The sequence below is a fragment of the Dasypus novemcinctus genome, chromosome 24 (genome assembly GCF_030445035.2).
Source record: "Dasypus novemcinctus isolate mDasNov1 chromosome 24, mDasNov1.1.hap2, whole genome shotgun sequence".
Lineage (NCBI taxonomy): Eukaryota > Metazoa > Chordata > Mammalia > Cingulata > Dasypodidae > Dasypus > Dasypus novemcinctus.
This window is the reverse complement of record NC_080696.1, coordinates 18,491,574-18,518,858: the sequence shown is the minus strand read 5'-3', so window position 1 is coordinate 18,518,858 and position 27,285 is coordinate 18,491,574. Positions and strand designations below refer to the sequence as shown.

Here is a 27,285-nt window from a genome sequence, read left to right as displayed (position 1 = left end):
ACATCTCCAAGTCCTTCTTCTTTCCACTTAGAAGAGCAGTGCTAATTTTATCCGTTTTAGGAATTGGATCTTTGTATGAGATGTCATTTGAAAGGTGTTGGAGATTTAAAAAGTTTGAAAATCATTGGGTGACCTTCAAGGAGGGCGCTTTTGGATCAAAAATGCTTCGCAGGGGCTAACCTCGCATCTGACTTAGAATAGGGTTCTGCCGCTAAGACGTGGGAGGTGCCTTCCAGATGGTCCTTCTAAAGGCTGCAGGGACACCATGCCCCGTGCGGACTTGGGATTTGTTAATCCTTTCCTTCCCTGGGTTTCAGAAAGGCTAATAGTCCAAACCAAATGTCACATGGGCCTCTTCTGACCCTCTAGTATCCCAGCCATTCGTGGTTCTCTCTGGAATTTTAAGTGGATGAAGCCTTAGAATCAACTCTTATGGAAAGCCAAAGCTTTGACCTTGTAGAAACGTAAGCAACAACCAGACCTCTAGTCAAAAAGGAATTTTAACTACGCAGACATTTTGTGGCAGAATCAACTACCAATATAACCACCAGCCTGGCAGAGCATGAAATTTACTTAGAGCTTACTTGAGAGTGTGCCACTGTTAAAATTCTGTGCTCAAGTTGAAACTTGACAGGGAAGCCATCCTCCAAATTGGAAGGTGCTATTTCTCAACAAAACTGGAATTAATTCTTAGGATACACTGTGCATTTACAGGGTGGGCAAAACCCCCCTTGCAAGTCAATTACAAATTATAAATAAGCTACCCTTTAAATGCATAGGAAAATGTTGGAAGGACACATGCCAAAGCCAAAAAAAATGAAACCATCAACCAAAACCTCAAACTTATATCTCCAAGGGTGGGTTTATAGTGATTTTTAATCTTTACTTTTTTTGGGGGGTGTTGTATTTTTCCCACAATGCACATGTTTTTACTTGGGTAAAAGAAATTGGAAGGGTTCTTTCAAAAGCTCTTCCCAAATGTTACAGATATCATCAATAAAAACAGACCGAGCAGCTCTTTTTGGCACTCCTAATCAGGAAGCCATTCTTACACTTGCTTAACCTGAAGACTGACGTCTAGGGTCATGTCTTCTCTAAAGCCACCTCCTGCCTGGAATTTACCTGTCCCCCAAGAGGTTCCAGGATACCTGGCATACCCGGTCTTCACCAGGCATGTTACTCTATTATGTCCTCATTCCATTCTATCATACTCACTTGTTTACAATTTCTCCCCCTTAGGTTGTGAAAATCAGGCTCCGCTATCTACACATTTAAGCAAACAGCATTCAGTCAATAAGGATCTTCTTTAAATTGGATTTAATTGTTGCTTTCGTAACAGATTCAGGGAAGAACTGGTCAATCCTCAGGAATTCCTTGAAACCATTTCCAAAACACTCCTGGTGGCTAGAAATAAGAAACACCTTAGGGGATTATAGGGGAAACGGCTCAAACTATTCATAGCAGAATATCCTCCATGGGCATGAGAGTAAAATGTTTTACTGCAACATCATTACCATTCCAGGACCTCCTCTAATTATGAGCAGAGCTACTGCTCCCCAAAGCACAATTCCTGGCCTGTCCCTGCAGAGGGAAGGAGCAGCTGTGTCTATGGTATCACTTGGGTACTTCAGACAAATGAATTTTCCACTCTCTTTCAGAGTCCAATCTGATCCAAGTTGAGGAGCTTCTCTAGCCTGTTTTCCCATGAGATATTCCTTGAGAAAGAATGTGAGGCGGCAGACAATGACAAATAGCCAAGATTTAGTGGAAATGTGCAGTTCTTAGAAACAGACAATGTCTAAAGAATGACCATAAACTGTGACAACATCAAACCCTTTCCTAGGGGCTAAGGATATTGCAGGATACACCTGCTAGCCTGGCGGGAAATGCTGCTGGGAGCCTCTGCGTTCGGCTGGACCTGGCTGAAGCTCATACTCTGGTCGAGAAGAAAAACCGACCGTTTTGATGGGTGGGACCAGTCCTGGGAGAGAGGCCTGCTCACAGACACTGGGCCCCATGCACTGAGCCGATGGCCTGCTGTGTGGGCAGGTTTCCAGATGGAAAGAGAGGAAAATATTTGTTTTGAGCACTAACAGTGCACGCAACACAGGTACTGTTTCAGAAGTCAAAATGCAAAGTGGTTTTACATCCAGTGACACAAATTTGCTTCCAAATGACCTCATGATTTTCAAAATCTCTTAGAAAAGCAAAAAGAGGTATAAACTGAAAAAGAGTCACTTTACACCTGTGTTCCAAGATGAAAATATGGGAAGGACTAAAATGTAGTGATGTTATAATCCTTTTGAAGTCACCAAGGTTGAGGACATATATATATATTTTTAAATATGGGAAATTGAATTACTGGATGCAGAATTTAAAGGTGAAACTTAAACTCTAAAAACAACCGTTTCTGATTTAGTCAGATAAGATGTATCTCATCATGGTCTTGGTCAAATCCATTCATTAGATGCTGAATATTTCTGCAGAAGAGAACTGAATGAAGTAAAGCAAAAGACCCTTAGCAGTGCGAGAATTTTGTTGCTTGTTTTTTGTTCTTTTTCCTGCTGTAATTTATTAGATCTAAGAAGCAAAAGCAGAAATACAAATAATCAAAGGTTCATATGCATTTACTTTTTCTCTTAACTGCTAGATTTTTTACCTTGTCATCTTCTCGCCCCAAATAATCCTTTCCATAGCTCCAGTTTCCTCAAATATCACCTAGCAAACTGGCTGTGAGCTCAGAGTTCACCATAACTTTAGCCCTGAACTTAGATGTGAAAAATGTGCTGCTCTCAAGCCTAACGAGTCCCCATTCCTGAGTCCCACAGCACTAAGATACAGATCGTCTTCCCAGTCTCCATCCACTGTTTTTGCAGAAATTAATCAATACATCCATCCAAACGGCGAAAATGAAAAAAATACACAATATCAAGTGTTGACGAGAATGAAGCATCCAGATTTCTCATCCACTGTTGGTGGCAGTGCAAATTGGTGGAAGCACTTTGGAAAAACGTTGGGTACTAACAGGATAGTTGAATATTTACCATTCACTACAACCCAACAATTCCATTTCTATATTCCTAACTTAAGTGTGTCATGTGTGTTCACCAAAAGACATTCCTAAGACTGTTCATGGCAGTGTTACTAAAAGTAGCCCCCAACTGGAAACAATCTAATTGACCATCACCAGTAGAATGGAGAAACAAAATGTAGTCTGTTCTCACAACAGAACACTAGACAATGAAAACGGATGAACTTCAACAACATGCGACAAGGATGAATGAATCTCACAAATATAACATTGCGTGAAAGAAGGGCGACTTGCAGCTGGCATCATCCAGTGTGTGCTCTTTTAAGTCACCCTTCTTTCACTCACTGGATGATGCCAGCTGCATAAAGTTCAAAAACAGGCAAAACTGATCTATGGCAAGAGAAGTTAGGATAGTAGCGACTCTCAGGGAAGGGAGCACTTGGGGAGGGGCCCGAGGTTCCTGGAATGCTGGCAATGTTCTGTGTTTGGTGGGAGCACTGTTAATTAGGTGTGTTTACTTTGTGAAAATACAACCAGCTGGACACTATTTGTGTACCTTTCCTAAGTTATATTTTACTTTAAGGGGAGTTTTTTTTAAAAAAGCAACACTCAGTGAGCTCCTACAGGGGAGACTTGCTAAAGGGGAACCCTAGGCACCTTCCCCCATTCTTCTCTTTCATCATTGGGTTCTAACCTCCAGTCAGGCAAAGGGTTGTACAAGAGAACTACAGTCTGAGCTTCACATGGTTTGGAAATCAGTGCTACCACGTCACTGCTGGGAAGCTCAGAACTTCCCAAGGAGCACAGACCCTCCCAGCAGAGGCTAATGGCGGTGACCAGCTGCTACACTGTAGAATCGGGCAGAGCCAGCCAAGGAGGGCCTGAATTCCGGGTCGGAATCTGACGGGCAGAGTTCCAGGATGCTTGGCAGCACCCCAGCGATCCACTTGGGCTGGAGTGTACCAGAGAGGTGGGAACAGGAAGGACAGTAAAGGGACTCACAGGGGGAAACAAAGGCAGCAAGAACCTTCCGTGACCTGGTCTAGCCAGGATCCTGGAGACCCAGCCTGAGCCTGGAAAATATTTCATGAGATGGTTTTATTTGGTCTCCCTACCCTGCCTGAGGATGAAGAAATCTTAAGAGACATGGTCCAGGAAATGCTGAGGTGGGCTTGGTAGATTCATGCAAATAGAGACACCTGGAGGGTATCCATCTATCAGAACCAAAAGAGGATGGTGAAATAATGAGGGAGGAAGGGGGTTGTAAAAAGCCTGTATTTTCCCAGACTCTCTAGTCCAAGGGTTCTTAACCTTTTTTGTTCCACAGACCCCTTGCCAGTCAGGTGAAAACCACATACCCCTTGTCCGAATGTAATGGCAGATAGTTTCATGACACTCAATATCAGCATGTTTTTAAATTAAATCTTATGATTATTCAAAATTAAGCTTTGGATTTTTGAATGTTTCATTTTAGTTACATTTATTATAACTGTGTGGAGTGAAATTTTTGACGCCTATAACTTGCACCGACCCTGTGATTTATCCTCGCAAAACGGCGCACCCATACTTCAAATGACCGAAGACGCCGCTTGGGAGATCTCCTTCTGCCTGTTACCCATTCTGTATTGCCGGAGAGTTGGCCAACCACATTGCACAATAGTTTGTACCAAGCAGGACTGTGATCACACGTGACCTAGCGTTGGGTCTAACAACTACCGTAGTTTCGAAGTATGGATGAGCGTAAGCAATTTTGAGATATGCAACAACTGTAATGTGATAGGAAATAAATACTGCTGTAATTTATGCATACATTCATAAGTGAAGGAAATGCTCAATTTCAGTTGGAAGTCACAGAAAATAAAGATAATAGTTGATTTTTTTCAATTCACGTTCACAGACCCCCTGAAATCTTTCCACAGACCCCTTGGGTTGGAGTATACCGGAGAAGGAGGAATAGGAAGGACAGAGGGGGACCCCTCATTAAGAACCCCTGCTCTCGTCCTTGGGCCCAATGGGATAGGAAGGGAAATGAAACAGGAAGCAGCGTAAGATAGAGCAAGTCATCAGGGACAAGAAGGCCTCCGTCTTTCTCCTGGATTATGAGTTTCTTTTTAGTAACACATTCGTGGAGTCATGGAGGTGGCCTTAATCAGTTCTCACTCTACTAGCAAAGGATGGAAGACATTCCCTAACTCAGAATGGATGGAGGAAGCACAGCTGGGGCATACGGTGGGAAGTCACCCTGGTCCCTTCTCCTTGCTGGGGAGGAAGCTTAAGGATTATCATACATAAATTTTAAAAATATAATTAAATTAAAAAACAAAGACTATCAAACATGTTCAAAATTAAATTAAAAAACAAAGACTATCAAACATGTTCAACTTTGTACTTGAACATACTTGAACTCAGCCAATATTCCCTATTTCACAAGAGTGACATCCTGTTTCTCCAAGAGGCCTCTGGTGCTCTAATGCTTAGAATCACCGAAGAGCTTGTCACATTTCATTCATTCATTCAACAGATATGTAGGCCCCGAGAGCACAGCCGTGATGGACAGCCCAAATCCCTGCTCCCAGGGAGCTCACCATCCAGTGGCAGTGGAAAGAGGCAGAAAATGTGCTGCAAAGTCACTGAACATATGCCAGGTTTATACAAGTTCTATGGAGAAAAATAACACCGGGTCAGTGGAAAGAAGGGAGAATGTGTCTCTGGAGGAAGCACATCCCAGTAGAGTGATGAGAAGGAGAAGAAACAATGGCCTGGAGGTAGGAGACTGCTTGGCAAGGAGGCTAGTGGGGCTGGAGCCAAGGGATGGAAGGGGTAGAGCTTGTAAGAGCAGAGATGGGGTTGGATCAGATCCAATAGGGCCTTGAAGGTCTTAGTGATGATTTTGGTTTTATGCCAAGATGGAAAATTGTTGAAGGGCTTTGAATGGGGGGTGACTTGACTTGAATTTAGACTAAATAAAAGCCCCACTCCTTATGTTGTTTAGATAACAGTTCATAAGAGATGGTGTGAGTGGAAGCAGGGGCAGTAGATAGGTGGGCAATGTAATGGGCCCTGTGAGAAAGAAAGGTCTGGGGTTCCTTGAGGAGGGGGCAGCACGGGAGCTACTGACAAGTGATATGACCTGGGTCTGTACCTTTAGGCACAGCTGCCAGGATCTGGAGATGGAAGGGGTGGGAGGGGTGAGAGGAAGGGGCGCATTGGAGATGACCGTGGGGCCCCAGCTCCTAGAGGCATGGTTACCAGGAGGCAGAAGGCCGGGGAGGGAGCAGGTTTGTGAAGGGCAATCAAGGGTTTGATTTCGTTCTAAGTTTGAGATGTCAAAGGTGAGGCTGAATGGACAGCTGGCAGCATGCCTCTGGATTTCAAGAGACCCAAGACTACCATAGATAGGGATGGATATTCAACCGGTACCAAAGCCACAAGAGTGGATGAGATTACCTAGGAAAATACGTCGTGTATGTGTTTAACAAATGTACACCGTGCCAGGCTCTAAGTGCTTTGCAGCTATTAGCGCATTGCACAGTCCTAAGAACCCCGAGGGAAAGCAACAGCATTATCCCCATTCTACTGTAACTGGAAACTGAGGCATGGAAATTTCTACATATCATGCCTAAGGCCAGAAGGAGAGAAAAGAAGGGAGGTATGAAAAGAAAGGGTTCAAGGACTGAGCTCTGGGGTTCTCTAGTGTTAAGAGGTCAGGGAGAGGAGGAGGAAGCAGCCACAGAGACTGGAAGCTGAAGCAGGTACAGGAAGGGGAGAGCACAGCATGGCATCCCAGAAGCCAGGCCAAGCCAGTGTTCCATGGAAGGGAGTGAGGGGCCACTCAGAGGATGCTGGCGGGATGGGCCGGCTGGGAGGTGAGACCTGACCACAGGTGGGTGAAAAAGTTACATCGTCTAAGTCCACTTTGGAAATTCACTTCCTTCCATTTTGAATGCAGGCAGCAAACCACAGGAGTAATAGCAGTATCTGGGGTTTGTCACCGGTAGAAACCACAGATGTTTCTGTTCCCAGGGCACTTGTAGAAACGGCACCGTACTGTTAATGCTCACGTTCACTTCCAGATTACAGCAGTCACTTAACGTGTTCATAAAGAGGGACAGATGCTGTGAAATCCCACCTTTTTACTCCCTGGATCATTACATCTCGATGTCGTTGTTTTTCCTACGTCCTACATATTTTAGTTTACGAATTTAAAATACTATTCTGGGAAGTGGACTTGGCTCAATGGATAGAGCATCCGCCTGCCACATGGGAGGTCCAGGGTTCAAACCCCGGGCCTCCTGAAACCCGTGTGATGAGCTGGCCCATGCGCAGTGCTGATGCGCGCAAGGAGTGCCATGCCACGCAGGGGTGTCCCCAGCGTAGGGGAGGCCCACGCGCAAGAAGTGCGCCCCGTAAGGAGAGCCACCCCTCACGAAAAAAAAGTCCAGCCTGCAACCGCACACACGGAGAACTGACGCAGCAAGATGACGCAACAAAGAGACACAGATTCCCGGTGCTGCTGACAAGAATAGAAGCGGACACAGAAGAACATACATTGAGTGGACACAGAGAGCAGACAACTGGGCTAGGAGGGAAGGGGAGAAAAATAAATAAAAATAAATCTTGAAAAAAGAAAAATTCTTATTCTGAAAAGGGTCCTGGGCACTAGAAAAGGGTAAATATTGTAAACGCATCACAATGTAAACCAAAAGGAGCAAACAAACGTCAACAGGCAGTAGCAGTGGTGCTTGCTCACCCTAGGCCCTAGCTGGGCCCTTAACCCCAGGTTCGACACACTGAGGAGCCACGGACATTTCGTGGTGACCACGGGTAGGGTTGGCAAGGCCGTGTCACAGCTCACACAAAGGACATAAGGGAAGCAGACTGCAGTGTGGCTGTGTAACCACCAGAACGTGCCAGGCCACTTCCTGGGGGGTGGCTAGCTACTTCTTTTTACAGGGGTTTCACTTAGGGCCACTCTGCTCCTTGCATCCTTTCTCTTCTTTTCCCTCCTTTCCCCTTCGGGCTACTCTGGGCCAGGCAGAACTGCTGGTTCCCCTGCGGCCACAGCTGTGTTCTGCCCTAATTTTGGAAAAAATTCAAAGTCCTCTTTGTTCCTGCCCCTCTCTATCATCTGGTCCTCTGGACGTCTCCATTGAGCAAAGTGGAGAAACTAAAATCAAAGTCACAGCTCCACGATTTTAAAACATCAGCAAGAGACTCTAGCCCAGAAGCTTTAAAGCCTTGTGACTCTGGTTAAAAGGCTTTTTCTCACCTCTTTCCCATTAAAAACACCAACTAAAATGCCTCTGGAAATTGAAAAGTTCAGTGTTAGCCAACGTAGCATTCAAAAAACAAGGGATAGTCATCTGAAAAAATATATATAAGTTTTTCTGGAATGCTTACAGTCATTCTTAAATTTGGAGAAAAAAAGTCTTGAAAGAGATGTTAAAGATGAAATGAAACACATCTTGGACAGACCTAGAGCAGTTAATGCTGCTGCTAAGGTTTCCACTCTAGAGGCAAGAAAAAGAAGGTCCTCGTACTTTCTGTCTGTCTGGCTGGGGCAGCCAAGATTGAATGAAGATTGAATGAAGATTGAATTTGAAAAACGGGGAAGGAGAAATAATCTTTGCTGCTCAGAAATAAACTTAAAAACAGCAAAAAAAAAAACAAAAAAAGATTAAACAAAAGCCGAGATCTCCCCCACCCAAATAACTACCGTTAACTTCTTTTTAAAAATATTCCTATAGACCTTTGATCTCATCCATTAATGCTTTGCTCTTCCAAACATCATTCTCAGAGAGCAAGAGCTTACCCGCCTGAACACCCAACATCAGTCTCCCTCCCCGGCCCTGCCATCCCAGTGATTTATTTATGTGCAGGGACAGATTCCTGACTCACGCCTGTCTAGCTCTGGATTAAGCTCAGTGTCGTGTTTTCTGGATGTGGAAGGTATGAGCACCCCAATGCTTTCTTCCTTTACTCTCTTGTCCATCAACCTGGGCTCCAATTTAGTTTCAGCTCAACAAATGGAAAGGGTCAAGAGAAATCCCCTGGCTAAAGTTCTACATAATTTGAATGCAGAGCTGGAAGTAAAGCCTCTCAGCAAAAATTACTGTGCATTGGTCTAGTTTACGGAGGGAAAAAACAAGTAGCTGAAGCCCTTCACTTGGAGGCTAAGGGGAATCAGAGAAAGCCTGGGTGCTTCCTGGCGCTTAAGGGCATCTGGTCTACCCCTTCATTTTATAGTGAAGCAAAGGAAATGGAAGGCACACGGAATTTCCATAGCTAAGGGGAATACAGTGACATCAGAGGCCATTGGGATTTGAAGTGGCACCTTCCAGCACCTCAGTCACCCTCAGAGAACAAGTTAGTCTGGTCTGAAATGTGACTAGACAACCGAAACACCCGGCCTGGCCTCTGCAGGCCTCCTCTTGCCGCAGGACTTGGAAGCAAAACCCACTCCGTACCCTGCACCAGGCAGCCTCAACCAGGCCCTGGCACGAGCTGAGAAACTGGTCCTGAATCCGCCCACCAAGGCGCCACGTGTCCTTGCCTTCTGTAACGCTTACATCCTGTTGTCTTGGCTCACAGGGATACAGAGCTTCCAAGAGTTGGCAGAGGCTTTGGGGATCTCCTCCAACCCCCTTCCCCTACCCTGCCCTCTGCCTCCCCGTTCCCCAGAAGCGGGCGGTCCAGTTAGGAAGCCAGCCCGTCGCCCCCATTCAGATACCGTGAAATACGTGCACAAATCGCCGTGCTGCACTGGCCTCGCAGGCTGCCTCCCCTTTCTTAATCACTGACAACCACATCCAGTTTCCAATACGCAGTGACCAATCGCACTTCAGGTGAACGGCTATGGTTCCCGCTGGGATATTTTTTTTCTCTGACCTCAGAATGCAAAATGAGTCCATCTTCTCTACTGCTCCCCTTTAAACCTTCTGGAGGACTGACACGTGCTACACTGAATTCTATTTTGCACGCGGAGGATCACGCTGCGTTATTTTTCCCATCACTGTGAAAAGGTTGGATCTGGCATATAGAACTTTAGGTTTCCGGGTTCTGGTGCCAAGAAGAATTGAGAGGGCGTAAAGTTCAAGTGCCTTCAAAGTAATTAAAATGAACAATCAGACAACTGGTTCCTGGGCCACTCCCCCTGCTACAGAGAACAGGATCTGCAGCCACCCCTACACTCCCGGTTCCCAAACGTCTCAAGAGTGACAGAAATGTCAGCTTGGGAGCTAATGGGGTCCTTTCAGCCCGCCTCCCTCACTGGGCTCCCAGCTCGCTTGGGTCACCTGGGGGTTCCAGCGGGTTCCAGTCCATTCTCCAGGCTGGCGTCTGTCTGCACCATCTCCTGTTTCAGTTCTCCGATCTCCGAGGCAATTGTGTCAATGAGCTATTCAAAGACAAAAATAGTATGACGTCAGGAAGTGGAAGAGGCGTGGACACAGCCCTGGAGCTTTAGTCACTTTACTTTTTCAATAGGAACCAGAGAGATGGCCACCCACCCCCCCCCCGCTTTTTTTTTTTTTTTTAAATCTTGGCTCTGTGAATTTCCTCTAATGAGGGGGAAAATTCTAAAGGGGGGTGCTGCTTCTCCTTCAAAAAGGGAAGAACTTAGGTTTCGATATTGTCCTAAGGATGACACCCAGTTTGGTTTCTTAAACCGAATACAAAGAGGAATAAACAAATCCTGGTAAAACCAGGCCCTAACGTTCATATGGTCAAAGGAAACACTCAAAAGGAATCCCCTGAGTTAAAATTCATTTCACCAGTATTCTGGTTACAAAAATAAACATACTTTAGAGACATAACCACGCTGTATAATACAAAGGGTGAGCCCTAGCGTATGCTATGGACTATCATTAATAGTACAATTAAATAATAGCCTCCCAGCATTTGTAACGAAGGTGCCACACTAATGCCAGGTGTGAAGAATAGGGAAAACTGTGGGTGGGCGTGAGAGGGGGTATACAGGAACTCTATTTTCTGCATGATTTTTCTGGAAAAAGATAGCTTCTCTAATTTAAAAACACAAAAAAGACAAATACAACTTATGATTGATTTCCTAAGGCATTAAAATGACTTGTCAGCCTATTCTTTGTACTTTTTTTGAAGAGAGAAGACTATTTCAGCAAAGGAAAAGGAGAGAGAGGGGTGGGGCTGGGCCAGGGGTGGGCATCCAGATGGCATCCAGAGTTTCTTTTAGGAAAAGGCTAGTGTTACTTGCCCTAAGCTGCTTATATCCCACCCAGACCCCCCAGGAAGAGGCCTTATCTGATGTTCTCAATGTGTGCCACTTGGCTCACTTTTTTTCCCCCCAAATTGTTGTTATTTTTCATATAAATATTACTTAAGCAAATAATTGGGATATTATATTGATTAATACAAATTACATATCACCACATTATATTAATCATCAATTAATTTCTTTACATTAATAAATATTTTAAACTTTTCACTTTAATTTCGAATGTGGTCACTATCCCTAGGTATAAACCACGTGAACACAAGATCTCTGGGGTCCCCAATGATTTTCAAGAGTATAAAGGGGACCTGAGACTAAAAAGTTTGAGAACCACTCTAAACCCTAAAGAACAGTATTGTCTTGCCCCAAGCAGCTTTAACCCCACCCAGCTTCACTGGGGCTTATGGGCGTTTCTAAAATTTTGACCCCATCTATTCATTCATTAATTCAATGAACCTTTGGGGGCACCTGCCTCCCCCTCATGCCACGCCATGTACTAAAGGTGGGGAGCAGGCTGACAAGATCTCAGTTTTCTTGGAGATCACATTGGGGGGGGGTGGCGGTGAGGAGGGTCAGATGATCCACACCAAGCATTGAGAAGCTCCAGAATGAAAAGAAAACAGAGATTCTAGAGGGAGCCACACTAGGGTGGGCTGGTCAGGAAAGGTCTTTGAGGAAACGACTGAGCTCTGAATGCCAAGGTCTCAGCCACCAACAGATCAAGGCAAGGGCCCTCCACACAGAGGAAATCGCAAGTGCAAAGCCCCACAGACCAGGGAGGCTCTTGGAACGAGAGGCAGCAGGGACCAGGCTGCACAGGCCTTGTTGATTAGAATTTTCTACCACAACAATCATTGGAGGGCTTTACACAGGGGAATGATATTTTGATTTAGGTTCCAAAAGAATGACCTTGGCTGGATAGAGACACCTTATAAGGGCAAGAGTAGAAGCATCAAGACCGGTTAGAAGGCAACTGCAGGAGTCCGGGCCAGAAATGGTGCGGCTTGGATCAAGGAGGGAGCCGTGGAAATAGAAGAGGAAGAACCTAGAACTTTTTTATTTTAAGATTTATGTTTATTTATTTCTCTCTCCTTCCCCACCCCCACCCCCGCCCATTGTCTGCTCTCTGTGTCCATTTGCTGTGTGTTCTTCTGTGTCCACTTGCATTCTTGGCAGCACTGGGAATCTGTGTCTCTTTTTGTTGCGTCATCTTGCTGCGTCAGCTCTCTGTGTGTGCGGTGCTACTCCTGGGCAGGCTGCTCTTTTTTTCACACGGGGCCGCTCAATGCAGGGTGCACTCCTTGCAGGTGGGGCTCCCCTATGCATGGGACACCCCTGCGTGGCATAGCACTCCTTGTATGGCATGGCACTCCTTGCGCGTGGCATTGCTGCACGTGGGCCAGCTCACCACATAGGCTAGGAGGCCCTGGGTTCGAACCCTGGACCTCCCATGTAGTAGGCGGATGCTCTATCAGTTGAGCCATGTCCACTTCCCTAGAACACTTTTTGACATGGAAATTGATAGTACTTAATGGATTGAATGTGGGGCTGGTGGGAAGAGAAGAATCAAGAAGAACTCCTAAGTCTTTGGCTTGAACAACTGGATAGAGCATAGTGACCTTGACTGAGATGGGGAGAACGGGGAAGGACTAGGCTTGAGGGGTGCTGGGGATTGAATCACAGAGGCTTGTGCCAGGCTTCATCCGTGTCCCTGTGGGTGTGAGCCCATGTGCAAACAGGACCTTTGAAGATGTTAGTATTAGTTAAGTGGTACACTTATTTGTGAACAGGATCTTTGAAGATCCTGTTTAGATGAGGCCAGGTTGAAATTTATGTCTGGAGTCCTTATAAGGAAGAGAAAATTTGGAGGCAGCCAGTCAGAGAAAACCACAAGAGGAGAAAAAGGCAGACAGAGGCAGAGATGCAAGCCAAGGCACTCCAAGGCTGGCAGCAGGCCAACCCTAGAAGGCTACAGGCTCTGGGAGAAACCATGGCCTGTCAAGACCTTGATTTTGGACTTCTCGCCTCCAAAACTGTGAGAGCGTAAATTTCTGTTGTTTAAGCCAACCAGTTTGCGGTCTTTGTCAGGTCTGGCAAACTAAGGCAAAGGGGACACTGAGCTGGACTCTGGATAGTTACGTTTGAATTGAGTTGTCCATTGGCCATCAAGGTAGACTGAAGTAGCATCTGGCATTCAGGCTGGACATCATTAGACACTTGGAAGTTACTGGCAAATGTAGTTGGTATTCCTCAACCCTGTGACAGGGTAAGAATGTCTAAGAAGAGAGTGTAAACAGAGAAGGGGGTCACAGCAAAAGGCCCTGGGCACCCCCAATACTTGGAGGCAGGAGGGAAGCCATGCTTGATCCTAGTCTTTTGTGTGCCTGGGTGAGGGCTGGAGAGAAAACGATCAGGAGATTCCATTCTACATACATCCTAGCGGCAAAAATAAAAAAAGTGTGGCAATGCCAAATATTTGAGGATGTGGGAAAACAGGAACTCCCATATCCGGATGTAGGAATGTTATTCATAGAGCCCCTTTGGAGTGATTTGGAAATATCTCGCAGAGCCAAGGGATAGATGTTTTAGTATTATGTGTACTTTTCTGTATGCTTAAACCATTTTCATAATCGAACTTATTAGAAAAATAAGGAAAGGAAAGTTAGGGTGGATGTGGATGAAAATGGAAGATAGAGGAACTAAAAATAAAAAGGTGGGAGTGAGCAGGGTGACAGGGCCACTGCCGAACCCCACAGCCCCAGTCCCCAGGCCCTTCCCCCAAACACTGCCCACCAGGCTATGCCCTTTCGCCCCCTCTGCCCCTCAGTCGGCTCTGTGACCACCACCTGGTTTGAACATTAAAAACCCCATGGCCTTGTCCAGGAGAAGCGGCTGATCCCCTCTGGCTTGCTGCCTCCTCCAGGTACTGCTCATGGTGACACCTCTGCCTGAAACTGGAGCCCAGGGGACAGCACTGCACTGCCAGGATCTCTTCATCCCATGCTTGTCTAGGTCCAGACAAACATGGGGCGCCCACCCAGTGTGGTGGCAAAATCACAGGTCAGGCTACTTACCGGTGGCACAGGAGAGCACGGTGGCCCCAAGGCACATTTGACCAGGTGGCTAATGGGGCTGTGGTCCTTTCCTAGCCCCGTTCCTCTCCACACTGTCCCCCTCACCCAGCTGACAGTGCCGAGGGTGTTACCTGACTAATGGATTTGCATTTAGTGCTCTAGGTGTACACTGACACCCCCACTTTCCAGCGCCTCCACCAGCAAGCCCTATCTCCACAAAACATTCTTTTCCTCCCCGATTGGATTTTGGGTGTTCCCCAAAATTGTTATTAGATAAATTGGCCTTTGTTTTTCTTTTCTACAAATTCCTATAGACCTTTCATCTCCTCCCTCAAAGCTTTGCTCTTCCAAACATCATTCTCAGAGGTCAAAAAGAGATAACACTCAGCCACTGCAGGAGGCCAGTTGTAACCGATGCTTGCCCACCTTTCACCTTGATGCAGCTAACTAATCTCCCCAAACCCACCCACCCACCCAAGACCCGAACCCATTCCTGGGCTTGCCCAGAATGCCAACGCAGAGGGGAAGGGGCTGCTTAACCTGCCAAGCCAGCCAGCAAGCACTGCGTCCCACACCCCGTTTGTGGCCAGGAGGTGTACCCAGACGGAAGGGGCGGCAGGGCCAAGCGGCTACATGTTGGTAAGGGAGGCCACCAGGTTGCCAGACAGTAGTTCTGGTATGGAAAAACACCACAGTGCAGTCATCCCTAGCAAACACAGGCCCCTAGAGATGAAGGCCCCAACCCAAGAGAGTCACCTGGGTGTGTGCAAAGTCCACCAGACCCCGCCCTGATAAAGCCAGGCCACTGTCTGGTGGCTCCGTCTTTCCTCCAGGGATGCACAGGGAAACTCTTGAAACAGAAAGGGGCAGCGTGCCTGTCCTCTGAGGTGGGAAGGAAGGGGGCCTTGGCAAGGCTGGGTGCTGCCTTGCAGGGGGAGAAGCCAGAGGGTGGGCACCTGACGGCAGCCGTCAGAGGAAAGAAGGAGGCAGGTCAGGAGCTGACCTCAGGGTCCTCTCCCTCATTCTGCTCAGAAACCCCATGCCCTTGAGCTTCCTCAGCCTTGGAGCATCACAAAGCAGGAGAAGCCAACGGCTCAAGATGGTGACCTGCTTCTGCATTTTAACTGGCATCCAGGCTGAGGGCAGGAGAATAATTTGGGGGGTGGGCAGTTCCTTCCCCCATTTCTTTGAATTCACTCCCAGGGCTTGGCCTGAGCAGAGTAGGAGTCTCCACTAATGTGTACCATTTTATAAGCATCCTGGATCATCTAGGAGACCACAAGTCAAGCACAACCTTCTAAAAATTTCAAGGCAGAGTGGCAGTTTGATATTATTTATGAATTCCAAAAACAGATATTGATTATGTTTGTAAACTTGTCTGTTACTCTGGGCAAGATACCCTTTAATTGATTTAAATTGAAAGGCTTGACATTTACTTGATATATCAAGATTAGGGCTTTAATTCGACCTCGTCATTAAGGTGTGTGGGGTTGAGTCCCCACCCCCTTGGTGGGCTGATAAAAGACTCCTACACAGAAGCAGATAGGCCAGAAAAGAGAGAAAGCGCCATAGACACGGAAGAGGAGCCTGCGGCCCTGGGAAGAGAGTTGAGCCATTCACCTGAGAGTTTGCAGTTGAGGAGAAGAGAGCAGCTGAGCCCTTCACCAGCCTACGGCTGAGATCACAGGAAGACGGGACCACAGAGCCTTAAGAAGAGGACGGAAGGCTGGACCCTCCCAGCCCTCACCCGCCATCTTGCTTCAACACATGGAACAGACTGGGTGAGAAAGTACCTCGTGTGGTACCGTGAGTTGGACTCTTTATAGCCTTGTAACTTTTTACCCCCAAATAAATACCCTTTGTAAAAGCAAACTGATTTCCAGTACTTTGCATCAGCACCCCTTTGGCTGCTTGCACCCACCTGGTGGTTTACCAGTGTGGAGTTGTTGTGAGCAGGCCGGCTTTGGGCACAGAAAGATCTGCATTGAAACCCCATCTCTGCTCCCTGTCTGGGCCACCTGGGACCCCAAGGGGATGTCCTCATCCTTAAAATCCCAGATGTTAAGGCTGATGCTAAAGGGAGGTTGCTGGGGGATTAGAAAGGATGATGAGATTAAAGCTCTTTGCAACTAGCCCCCAAATGCTTCTTTTTCTCTTCCTTTTCAAATCCTCACTTAATATGAATGGCAATCATTGCAATTAAGAAGCAACACAATGTTAAAAGACACTTAAAACAGACTCATCCACTCCCATCCTGGAAAGGCCATTTCATTACCAGCAGTAGTGATCTGTGACTACAAAGGACCACTGTTCATAAAGCCCAATCTTCCTTCTGTCTGTCTGCCCAGAAGGCTCTAATCTACAGCTCTGCCCTCCAGATGCCTGTTGTCCCCCAGTGGGGAGGGAAGTAATTCTATACCATCCCTGCCTGCACAGGAGTCAGCAAGGAGAATGGGAAAGGGAGGGACCCCAAATCTTGTTTTCTTTCTTTTAGGGTTAGATAAAAGGAGAAAAATGCTCTTGAAGGTCAAGTAAAAATAAATAAAGCAAGAAAGTATTTATAGAGCAAGTTCTGATACACTGCTCTTCAAATTTCAAGCCCAACTCAGGAATGTTATCAGTGGCTTGAAAAGGGATGTGTTGCTGATATGATGAAGTCTTGAAACCTAGGGTGTGGGAAAAGTCAAGTGCATGGCTCCCAGCTTTGGAATCTCTAGTCCCCAAATGCAAGCACTTGGCCTTTGGGGCGCAGTGGGTTTTTCTCAGTCCCATCAACTCTGTGGGATTAACCTACTCCCGGGTCCTGAAACACCACGTGAGACAACAGTTCCCGCTCCTGCCTGCTTCCGCAGGGATGCGGGGGCTGGTAGTCTGGTGAGTACATCCCACTTTTGTGTCTTGCTAAAGCAGGCTGAAAAATAACGGGCTTCTTTCAAACTCCCGAATGTCTTTTGCTCCCAGGAACTATCACCGAGGGAACAAGAAAGGAAGTCAGGCTTCTTCCCTTCGCTTGTAAAGGAGCATGTGGGGAATGATGCTAGAGCATCTCAGAAGAATTGAAGCAGCCCAGTTTAGGAAAAGGGAAGATGAGTCTAAGACCTGGCAGGAAAACATGGCCGCAAAACACGTGGCCCTGGAACCCCGCCTGGAAACCCCAAGGGAAAGACACACCAAGGAAGCTGCTGGAAGGGCCCCATGAGAACCCTATGTGGAATGAGATCTCATGGGGGTCAAGGGAAAGCCCCGGATATCCTCAAGGAGCCTCATCATTGGGCCCCCTGGGGAACTGATGGGTGGGATAACCAATCAGAACAGCAAACAGCTCGGGCCACTCCCCGAACATTAGCAAGGGGAGGAGCCATTATTATAATAGTTTAAAAGGTGACCACACAAGCCCCATCTGGCTCTCTCTAAAGGAGCCCACATCAAATCTCGGTGCGCATTTCCAGCCTTCTCTCCCATTTCTCAGCAAGCTCTGCTCTTGTCCCACATTTCTCAATAAATTCTTTTTACTGGCCTAACTGGCGTCTTCTTAAATTCTTTTATGTGACATAGCCAAGAACCTAGAGGAATCCAGCAATTCCCAGGCTTCAGAACCATGTCTTTTTTTAACTTTGTGGGTTATACCTCCCAAGGGTGTCTGCATTTATATAGCTTTTTCTTAAACTTTTTATTTTAAAATAATCTCAAACTCACAGAACAGTTGCAAAATAATATAAAATCCATACAGAGAACTTCAACATACCCCTTCTCCCAGAAACCCTATATCCACCAATTTTAACATTTTGCCACACTTCCCGTATCATTCTAACTACCTCTCACCCATCCATCTATTTATCCACTTATCTATCTATTCATCTATCAATCTATTGCACTTATATTTAAAAAAAAAAAACATTTTGAAATAATTTCAACCTTACAGGAAAATTGCACAGAAGATGCAAAAACAATACATAGAAAAACATTTATGTTTTTGAAATGTAATCATAACTACATGTATAATACAAGAATAAATTCTCACTGGAAAAAATAAATTATCGTAATTAAAGCTAATCCCTCTTGACAGTCACCCATAATCCCTTTCACCTACTCAGAGGTAACCACTACTACCAGTGTTGTATGTATCATTCTTGAATGGCATCATTTTGTCCTTTTTTATCCAACAGATCATACTACAGTTGTTCTGTAACTTGCTTATTTCACTCAATAAAATGTGAGATTTATCCACACGATGCCCTAGTTCATTTATTTGAACTAGGAATCGTTTTCCATCATAGGAATATACCCCAATTCATGTAGCCATTCTGTTTTTCATGGACACACACACAGGTGGTTTCTCAGGTTTCTCTGCCACCAGCAGTACTGCAAAGACCATCCTTGTGTGTGCTTCCTTGTGTACCTGTGTGAAACCTTGAGAAAATGCCAGGTTCTATGCATTTCCAAAGCTCCTAGGTGATACCGTTTTGCTCTCCAGGTAGACAGTGCCCATCTATATTGTTTCCACTTGCCAGTGTTGGATATTATCCAACTTTTGCCAATCTGATGGGTACCAGTGGCTTTTTACTATTTTCATTTGCTTTATCCTAATGATATTTTTATTACCTATTTGTATTTCTTCTTCTGGGAAATTGCCTGTTAATTTATCAGCTTCCCATTTGCGGGTTGCTTTTTTTCTTTTTTGAACAGAATTGTAAGAATTGTGGATACAAACCCAGTATCTCATATATGTCAAATATTTTCCCTCAGTCAGTTTTTTAAATCTCTTAAATTTCCTAAGCGTTTAATGTCATTAGAATCAGATGTATCAAAGTTTTCATTATGGCTCTTGCTTCTTGAATTTGGTTTAGAAAGGCATTTCTTATCTTGGAGTGAAAAACACAGTCTCTTCTATTTTGTTCTAAGACTTATACGGTTTTGTCTATTTTTGTATTAATTTATCTGTAGGTCTGGAATTAACTTCTATGTTGGTGTGAAGTCAGGACCGGGAGGGGAGGGATGGCTACCAGAGGGCCATGGGCACCCCAGCCCCTAGCACCCGCATCCTGGAAGGGCTACCTCAACCCCCAGGCACCTTCACAGGCCAAGGAGGGTGCCTAGAGGGCCGGCCTTGTCTAGTTCATCCCAAGGCTGTGCGTGGCTCCAAGCTCTGCCTTTACTATTTCATTCTAAATGGAGAACAAATGACCTCGACAGCATTTAAACAATAAATAGCCCATCTTATCCCTGCTGACTATCACCATCAACCTTGAGTTTACCAAAAAACACTCACTATGCTTTTACTGCACTTTCTACTTTGGAGTTTAAAAAAAAGGAGAGAGAAAGAGAAAACACATTTCAAGTAGCACAGATAAAAAGGTAATAAACACCCCCCCATCTGATCCCATCCTCTGAGTTAAATGAAATGAAAAGTTTGCCCTGAATCACTTTCTGCTTTTAGCTCAAAGCAGGCAACTATTATTATCTAAAGGAAACACACACAGATGAATAATTTAATATTTTGAAGCAGAGTTTGGGCTAAATGCCAGGTATGGAATTCCTTCATCTCTTCTGCTTTGAGTGTCATGCCCTTGAGTAAATTATTGGACCCCTAAATTTCCTTATCTGCAAGGCAAGGATACTAGGAACCCTATTTCTTGGGGCTATTTGAGAGTTCACTGAGGTGATGGGGGTAAAGTGCTTAGCAGATGGCCTGAGCAATGGCCACTAGGCACTGATGAGAGAAAAGTGAGAGATCTGGCTTAGAAGGTGCCAGAGTCAGGGTACCAGCGTGGAAAGGGGCACAGGGCTGGAACAGAGGCTGCAGACCGTGTCAGTTGACTGGAGAGACTGCCGCCTCCTCAGGTCCCCACAGGCGCTTGAATTCTATGACGGAATATGTGAATTTAGGGTAGCCTCAGGAATTTCAGGACTCACACTTTGTGTGCTATGGGGCCACTTGGAGGGACAACTTCAAGGTGTTGATGGACCAGGTTTCTTTCTTTTTTTAATTTTAATTTTTTAAAATATTTGGACCAGGTTTCAGGCCATCTGATCTGTCCTCAGACAAGAAAGTCCCTGGAAACCTCAGGTTGTGCCGCCTGCCTTACTTGAACACCGCTGGAGACAGGTTTAGAGAAATGGTGTCTCCCCGAAAACAGCCAGCCCCTGCCCTCCTGGCTGCAGGCTTGCCTTTGGCTGCTGGGAACACTTTGTCTGGGAGCACAGAGACCCAGAAGGACCCTGAGGGGCAGTTCCTAACCCGAGACTGAGAGAGACCAGGGTACAAAGGCTCCAGCTCCCTCACCCTTGGCCACTCTGGGGGGAGACCTACACAGCCCAGGAACACCCCACGAGTTGGGGCCAGGCACCCCCGGGGAACTGTGCTTGCTAGAGGGCCCTGTCCCCGCCCCTTTCCCCCGGGCTCCACCTCCCATTCTGCTCTGGCTTTGCCTTGGGAGCACTTCCTGATAAGCCCACGCACCACACCCTCGGCTCCCGGGCTGTGTCTGGGGCCCTGATCTAAGACACCCCAACCGTGCTGCCTGCCTTTCACTATTTAAGGCTGAGGAGCTGCCTGGGGGTGATTCCTGGAGTCAGGGCTCTCCCAGGTGGCCCCCATCCAATGCAGGAACGCTGCTCTCTTGGATTACTGCTCCGTCTGCTGTGTCCAGCACAGTCCCTGGCGGGCATTATTTGTGGAATGAAAGCGTCCTCTCTCCTCTTCCACCTCCCTCTTAGTAACTTCCTAGTTCATTTTTCTTCCAGGCCTGGGGGTGGGCGTGGGGTGGGGGGTAAATCAGGACGCTAGGAGGTGGAGCACCAACCAATCTAAAAAGATATCACACCGGAAGCAGATGTGGCTCAACTGATAGAGCGTCCGCCTACCACATGGGAGGTCCAAGGTTCAAACCCAGGACCTCCTGACCCGTGTGGTGAGCTGGCCCATGCGTGGTGCTGATGCGCGCAAGGAGTGCAGTGCCACGCAGGGGTGTCCCCCTCATAGGGGAGTCCCACGCGCAAGAAGTGCGCCCAGAAAAAGAGCCGCCCAGTGCAAAAAAAGCACAGCCTGCCCAGGAGTGGCGCCACACACATGGAGAGCTGACACAACAAAAACAGACACAGATTCCGGGTGCCACTGACAAGAATCCAAGCAGACACAGGAACACACACAGTGAATGGACACAGAGAGGAGACAGCAGGGGAGGGGGGGAGGGCAGAGAAATTAAAAAATAAATCTTAAAAAATAAAATAAAATAACATGCATTTAAAAAGATACCACACAAGGTTTTTCACGGATTCACCTCCTAAACCCATCCAGTTGACTGCCCACCAGAAGCGCTCTTCCCATCCAAAGTTAAGTTCTCATCAAGTGTAAGAAGTCTGCTTTAAAACCCAATGCTGGGAAGTGGATGTGGCTCAACCAGTTGGGCGCCCACCTACCACATGGGAGGTCCTGGGTTCGGGTCCCAGTGCCTCCTAAAAGAAGATGAGCAGATGCCACAAGCCAGCAGACACCACAGCCAGCGGGGAGTGGATATGGCCAAGGCCACTGGGCGCTTGCCTCTCAAGTGGGAGGTCCCGGGTCTGATTCCCGGTGCCTCCTGGAAAAGGTGAGCAAACAGTGAGCAGAAAGACAAGAGAACCATCTGGGGGACGGAGGGAATAAATAAAAGAAAAATAAAGTCAATAAATAAATCTTAAAAAAAGAAAAGCAAAAAAACCCCAGTACTCCTAAAGAATAAACTGTGAACTGCCACATATAAAAGAGACCCAAGTTGGCTGGATCTTGCCAGACACTCATCACCAAACATGGTAGCAGGGGTGAAGAGCTGGGAGGGCAGTGATCACAGCTGCACCCCTAACTCAAGGGGGACCTCTAGAGGCGTCTAGAGGCCTAGCACAGAGTTGATTTTTTTAAAAAAATAGTGCTTTAAATTATCCTGCAGTTCAAACATTCTGATATAACCTGCCATTTGGTGCTTCCCTAGATAAAAATTTAAAAATAATTTTTTAAAAAGATAAATACAGTGTCTGTAGTTCAATATATGAAAAATGGGAGCAGCTCGAGGTAGTCATTCTCCTGAGGTCACGATGATTTTGTCAGTGGTATGAGACCAGGACTGTGTTAGATTATCCAGTGATCTCAGAAGTCAGAGAACCATATTCCCACTGTGGTTTTGTGTCCCAAGGTTAAGAAACAAGCTAAACAAAAGAGGCACCAAGAATAATTATGTTTTTTCTGAGTCCTGGCACCTATGTTTTCTAGCTTTAGTTTCAGCATTTGTGTTGTAAGTTGGATCAAGCATTTTTTCTTTGTATTTTCAAGAACTGTATGTAGATTACTTATCATGCAGCAGGCTCTGGATTTACAGCAGCAAAGAAAAAAAAAAACCCCAGAAATACAGATTGTGCTTCATCAATTTAAAACACTAGCAATTATAAGACACTCATATAAGGTACAGCTACTATCAAGTAAAAGAGAGCTGCCAGTGGTAATGATAATATGTCATTGGTAGTAGGATACAGAGGACTGTAGAGATGATAAATCTTGAAAATCAATATATCTGAGAAGTGACAAGTGCTAATCTTTGTCTTCATAGAGTTCAAGTTGAAGACTGTTGGTCAAATATTGGTGGTGGGTTTGGTTTGCTCATTAATGACAAACTGCTATGTGGGGCCCAGCATCCTGGAGGTTACAAAAATGGGGGCTGGGGAGATGAGCACCAGGTGGTCCAGCCTGCCAGGAGCCACCTGTGCCCTCTCCAGGTGTGGCAGACCTGAGGGTGGTGTGCAGGGGCCAGGGCTGGCAGCCAGACAAGAGCAGATCCCCACAGAGGGAGCCAGCGTCTCGGCCCTCGGTCCGTGGGATACAGTGCCTGGCCCCTCTCGACATGTAAATGAGAATGAAACCTGTCTGCAGAGCTTGTTCAGCCTTTAAGCATTCAGAGGAACTCCAGTGCTCAGGAGGTGTTCACCAGCAATCAACCTCATCAGTCCACAGATGGGTTCAGCCACAAAAGGTTCTTCCCCCAGTTAAGAGAACGGTGCAAAAACAAATACCGCACACAAAAGTTCCCTTTCTAAAACCATAGTAGAGTACTATCTAACAGCCTGCCTAAGGGTTACCTGGGATTTAATGTTTTTTGACTTACTTCTTTGGATTGAGGCTCAAACTCTGTAATGTCAAACGCTCATGTGTGGAAGATTAATAAAGGGCAAATGAGTTCTGTCTGGGAGAAAATATAACCTCAAAGGCTTTAGGTTGGAGCATGTGAAATGGCGATGTGTGCTCATCAGAAAAACGTTGCAAATCCAGCAACGTCAAGTTGCTCACTAACGTGGCAGGCTTAGAGCCAGAGGTGGCCGGCGGCCGCGTGTTACAGCTGGTTCAGGACGGCCTTTTTCCCACCGGCTCTTCAGTCCCTCCTGTCGTCCAGAACCAGCTTCTGGTTCTGAACGGGTTAAGTTCCTCTCTGACACTCCTTTCCTGTGTATCTGTCACTATCCGCTGTGACAGGCTTGCCAACTGCAGGACCCTGTGGGGAGGGGAGGCTTGGCCTTCGCGTCCTCGCGTTACCTAGATCGAGCAGTTTCTAAGGCCGCTCCTGGCTAGACTCTGGGTGATTCCCAGCATCCCCCTCTGCCTTTCCGGAATGCAGCAGCGTGGACTGTGCTCACAGGCACTTCCCCTCACCACCACCAGCTTCCGATTCAACAGCTGCCTTTGCTGGACTTTCTATAAGTACTGGTGGCTAAATCATGATTCACCCTTTCTGGAAGGCGATCTAGATGTACATATACATCAACATTGAAGAATGAAAACCACTAGAGTCATCATTTCCAATTCTAGGAATTGACCCAAAGAAACAATCAGATACTGTATTTGTAAAAGGAAGTTCTTGGCAACATTCATTCATAACAGTGAAAAATGGCAAAAGGATGGACTGCCAGCAGCGGGCTGATAAATAAGGGGTGGTACAGCAATATAATGGAATACTCTGGGGCTCCAGGCAGGGCAATTACAGGTGGTACAATACAGTGATATTCTCTTACTTCTTTACACTTTTTAATTTTTCCACAATAAGCATGTATTTTTTTCAGAGAAAAGAAAGCCATTTTCATTTTGGACAAGGTTCTCTTCAGAGCTCCAGGGCTCTGACAAGCGTTAAAATTTGCCGTAAGCATTTTCGGGACGTTGGAATTGTCCTGTAGGACACAGCAATGATGGATACAGGTCATTATACATTTTGTCACAACCTATAAAATTGGGCGGGCAAAGCGTAAACTATAACGTAAACTATAGTCTACAGTTAGAAGCAATGCTTCGATGTGTTCATCAACTGTAACAAAGGTATCACACTAATGAAAGATGCTGTTAATGGGGGAAAGTGGAGGGAGGGGGTGGGACATATGGGAACCCCTATATTTTTGATGTAACAATTATGTAATCTAAGGTTTCTTTGAAAAAAAAAATTGCCCTATGGAAGTGCCAGCAATAAATCACTTGGCTGGTGCAGGTCGTGTTCGAGACAAAGGAAAATAAAAAAAGCTGACCTGGTGAGTTACAGCCCTCACCCCTTGTTCTCCAGGTCTCAAGGCAGGAACTTTGCCCCTTTGGATCTGTCTTATCCAGCCCAACATTTCTTTTTTTTAAAAACAAATCTGCTTAATTACACACCAGAGGTTGACTTCCTTCTGCAATAGAAGTCATTCCTTCCACTAAACCTCATTCCAAAACATCAGTTCTGGGCCCAGAGGTTTTCACTTTTTTTTCCTAGTTAAAAGAAAAAACAACTGAGTAAAAGCTGAGCTCCCATTTTCCTTGTGCCCCTCTGCTTCCCCACAACCCACTCCAAACACCTAGTGACTCTACATGACTGAGAGAGAGCCGGGGCAGGCGCTTAAAGTAGCATTTCCCCAGGTGTTTGCCACCCAACCCCAGCAGTGCAGACGGAACGGGTGAGATTGAGACTACTGGTCCAATGGCATCGGAAACAGCCGACGGCACGAGGCTGAACGCCTGATGAAATGAGGTCACTGCAGACTTCTCCTTAAGAAGCCGATGCCCAGGGTGGGTCTCTGGGAAGGGACCTGAGGGTGCCCAGGACCTCGTGACCTGCGGGATCTTAGTGACTACTTCTGGGGACCAGGACTCCGCAGGAACTCTAAAGGAGATGCTGACCTAGGGAGACGCTGACGTGGCTCTTGGGGACAGTAACTGCTGTCTTTGGAATTTTGGTTTAAAAAAAAAAAATGCACAGAAAAGAAGGCATTTGGGATGCAAAGGCAGTGGTGCTGGAGAAGCGGCATCGACTTCTAACCTGCGAAGTCAAAATGAAAATTTTGGAAGAGGACATTAAAAAAAAAAATTCTGTGCGGTGACTATAATAACCATGCCCCGGGGGTGCATATATTTGATTTAGGGAAGGAAGAAGGCAGAGGGCTTCTGAAAAGGGAATTTGACTTTTAAGAAAATGTGAAGCTCAGTCATTTGCAATCTTGTGAAGATGACTGTAAGGCTGAGGGAATGAATCACCCACACTCCGAAACTTAGGGAAACGCAAAGGGTTCGTTCCTCATGGGGAACCTGAGCTTTGCAGGCTTCCCGGGGCTATGATTTCAGCCAGGCTCCGTGTAGCAGGTGCTGATAATGCACTGCCCGCACCTCGGAAGTCGCTGTCCCTTAAGCTATCCAGGCTCTCTACGGCCAGCTTCTGGAAGTCTCTGCTCCAGGGCAGACGCTCCCGGCAGGGCATGAGCTCAAGCAGGCTGGAGTGCAGGGGCTTCAACGTCCCCAGCCCTGGCCAGTTTCCTTGCCCTTGCATGGGGCAACTCTGTGCTCCTCACACTCTCCTGGGGTCCCAGCACGACTGAGCTCCAGCTGCCCCCTGCCTTGTACTGGCTGTCTTTCCTTCTGGGTCTCACTGCCCTGCTCCCCTACCTGAGCCTCCTGCAATCACCCCCAAATACCCTGTGACTCCAAGGCTGCTTCTGCAGAGCCCTGCCTGTGCTTTTCTTTCCCCTACCAGCCAGATGCTGCCCACCCCGCAGGGCCTTTCCTGGCAGCTCTGGCTGCTTCCCTCCCAGGTCTCCGAGGAAATGGCATATTGGGTTCCTAGAGCTACCCTTGCCACTCTACTTTGCCGAGGTTGTGGTGACTGGAATTGGGCAGAGTGTTCCAGAGCCAGGCTGGCCTTGGTTCTCCTGACACAAAGAAAACAAGTTTGAGGGCGAAGTCTGCACCCTCTTTGTCATGAAGCATTAAGCAGACAGACTCAAGAGTCAGCAGAAGAGGGCTGCTCATGCTTGGAGGGTCACAGGAATGCCTGGGCATCTTGTTAAAAGGCAGATTCTGACCCTGCAGGTCTGGGGTGGGGCCGAGCGGCTGCATTCCTAAGTAGCTGGGGGTTGAGGATGCTGCTGACAGAGCCCACTCTGGAGGGGGAGGGCCCTGAACACAAGGCCACACGTCGCTCCCGTGTCTCGCCAAGTGGCCACAGAGTAGGCCCTGGATGTGCATTTGCTACAGGAACCCTTGGGATCATGCGATTAACACTTGAACTCACGAATGTGATTGAGCTGCCCAGCTGCAAGTAAGGGAACGGGGATTGCTGCATGCAAATCTCAAAGTCCTTCCAATGACGGGGAAGGGCATATTGGGGAAGTCAGAGAACCCCAAGGATGGCAAAGCACAGCCTGCTTAGATATGCAAATTTGATATGCGAGTCATCCAGTTAACTGTATTAGAGACCTGCTACCTTTGTGTACATGGGCTTAGTGGACACCACAAGAGGTGTGGGATATTGCACCTGCCCCGACAAAGGCTTGAGTGTTTGGGGAGAACAGACAGATAAATAACAAGTGTCCAGTGCTTGGCCAAAGCAGTAGGAACACTGCCCGTTGTCACCTGCTCAGCCCAACTCATCTGCCGTGGGCCCATCTCAGGAAAGCCC

General features: G+C 46.7%; 1 protein-coding gene across 5 annotated transcripts in view; it reads right to left on the bottom strand.

Annotated features, from left to right (window-relative positions):
* RIN2 (Ras and Rab interactor 2) overlaps positions 1 to 27,285 on the bottom strand; it is a 225,361-nt gene that overhangs the window by 55,158 nt on the left and 142,918 nt on the right. For 4 of the 5 annotated variants that reach the window (XM_058286768.2, XM_058286770.2, XM_071211585.1 and 1 more), the window contains one exon: positions 10,327 to 10,427. In XM_058286768.2, the coding sequence (XP_058142751.1) occupies positions 10,327 to 10,427 (101 nt within the window). Of the gene's footprint in view, positions 1 to 9,919; positions 10,043 to 10,326; positions 10,428 to 27,285 lie in introns of those variants that run through there. The other variant, XM_071211584.1, reaches the window with a different exon arrangement.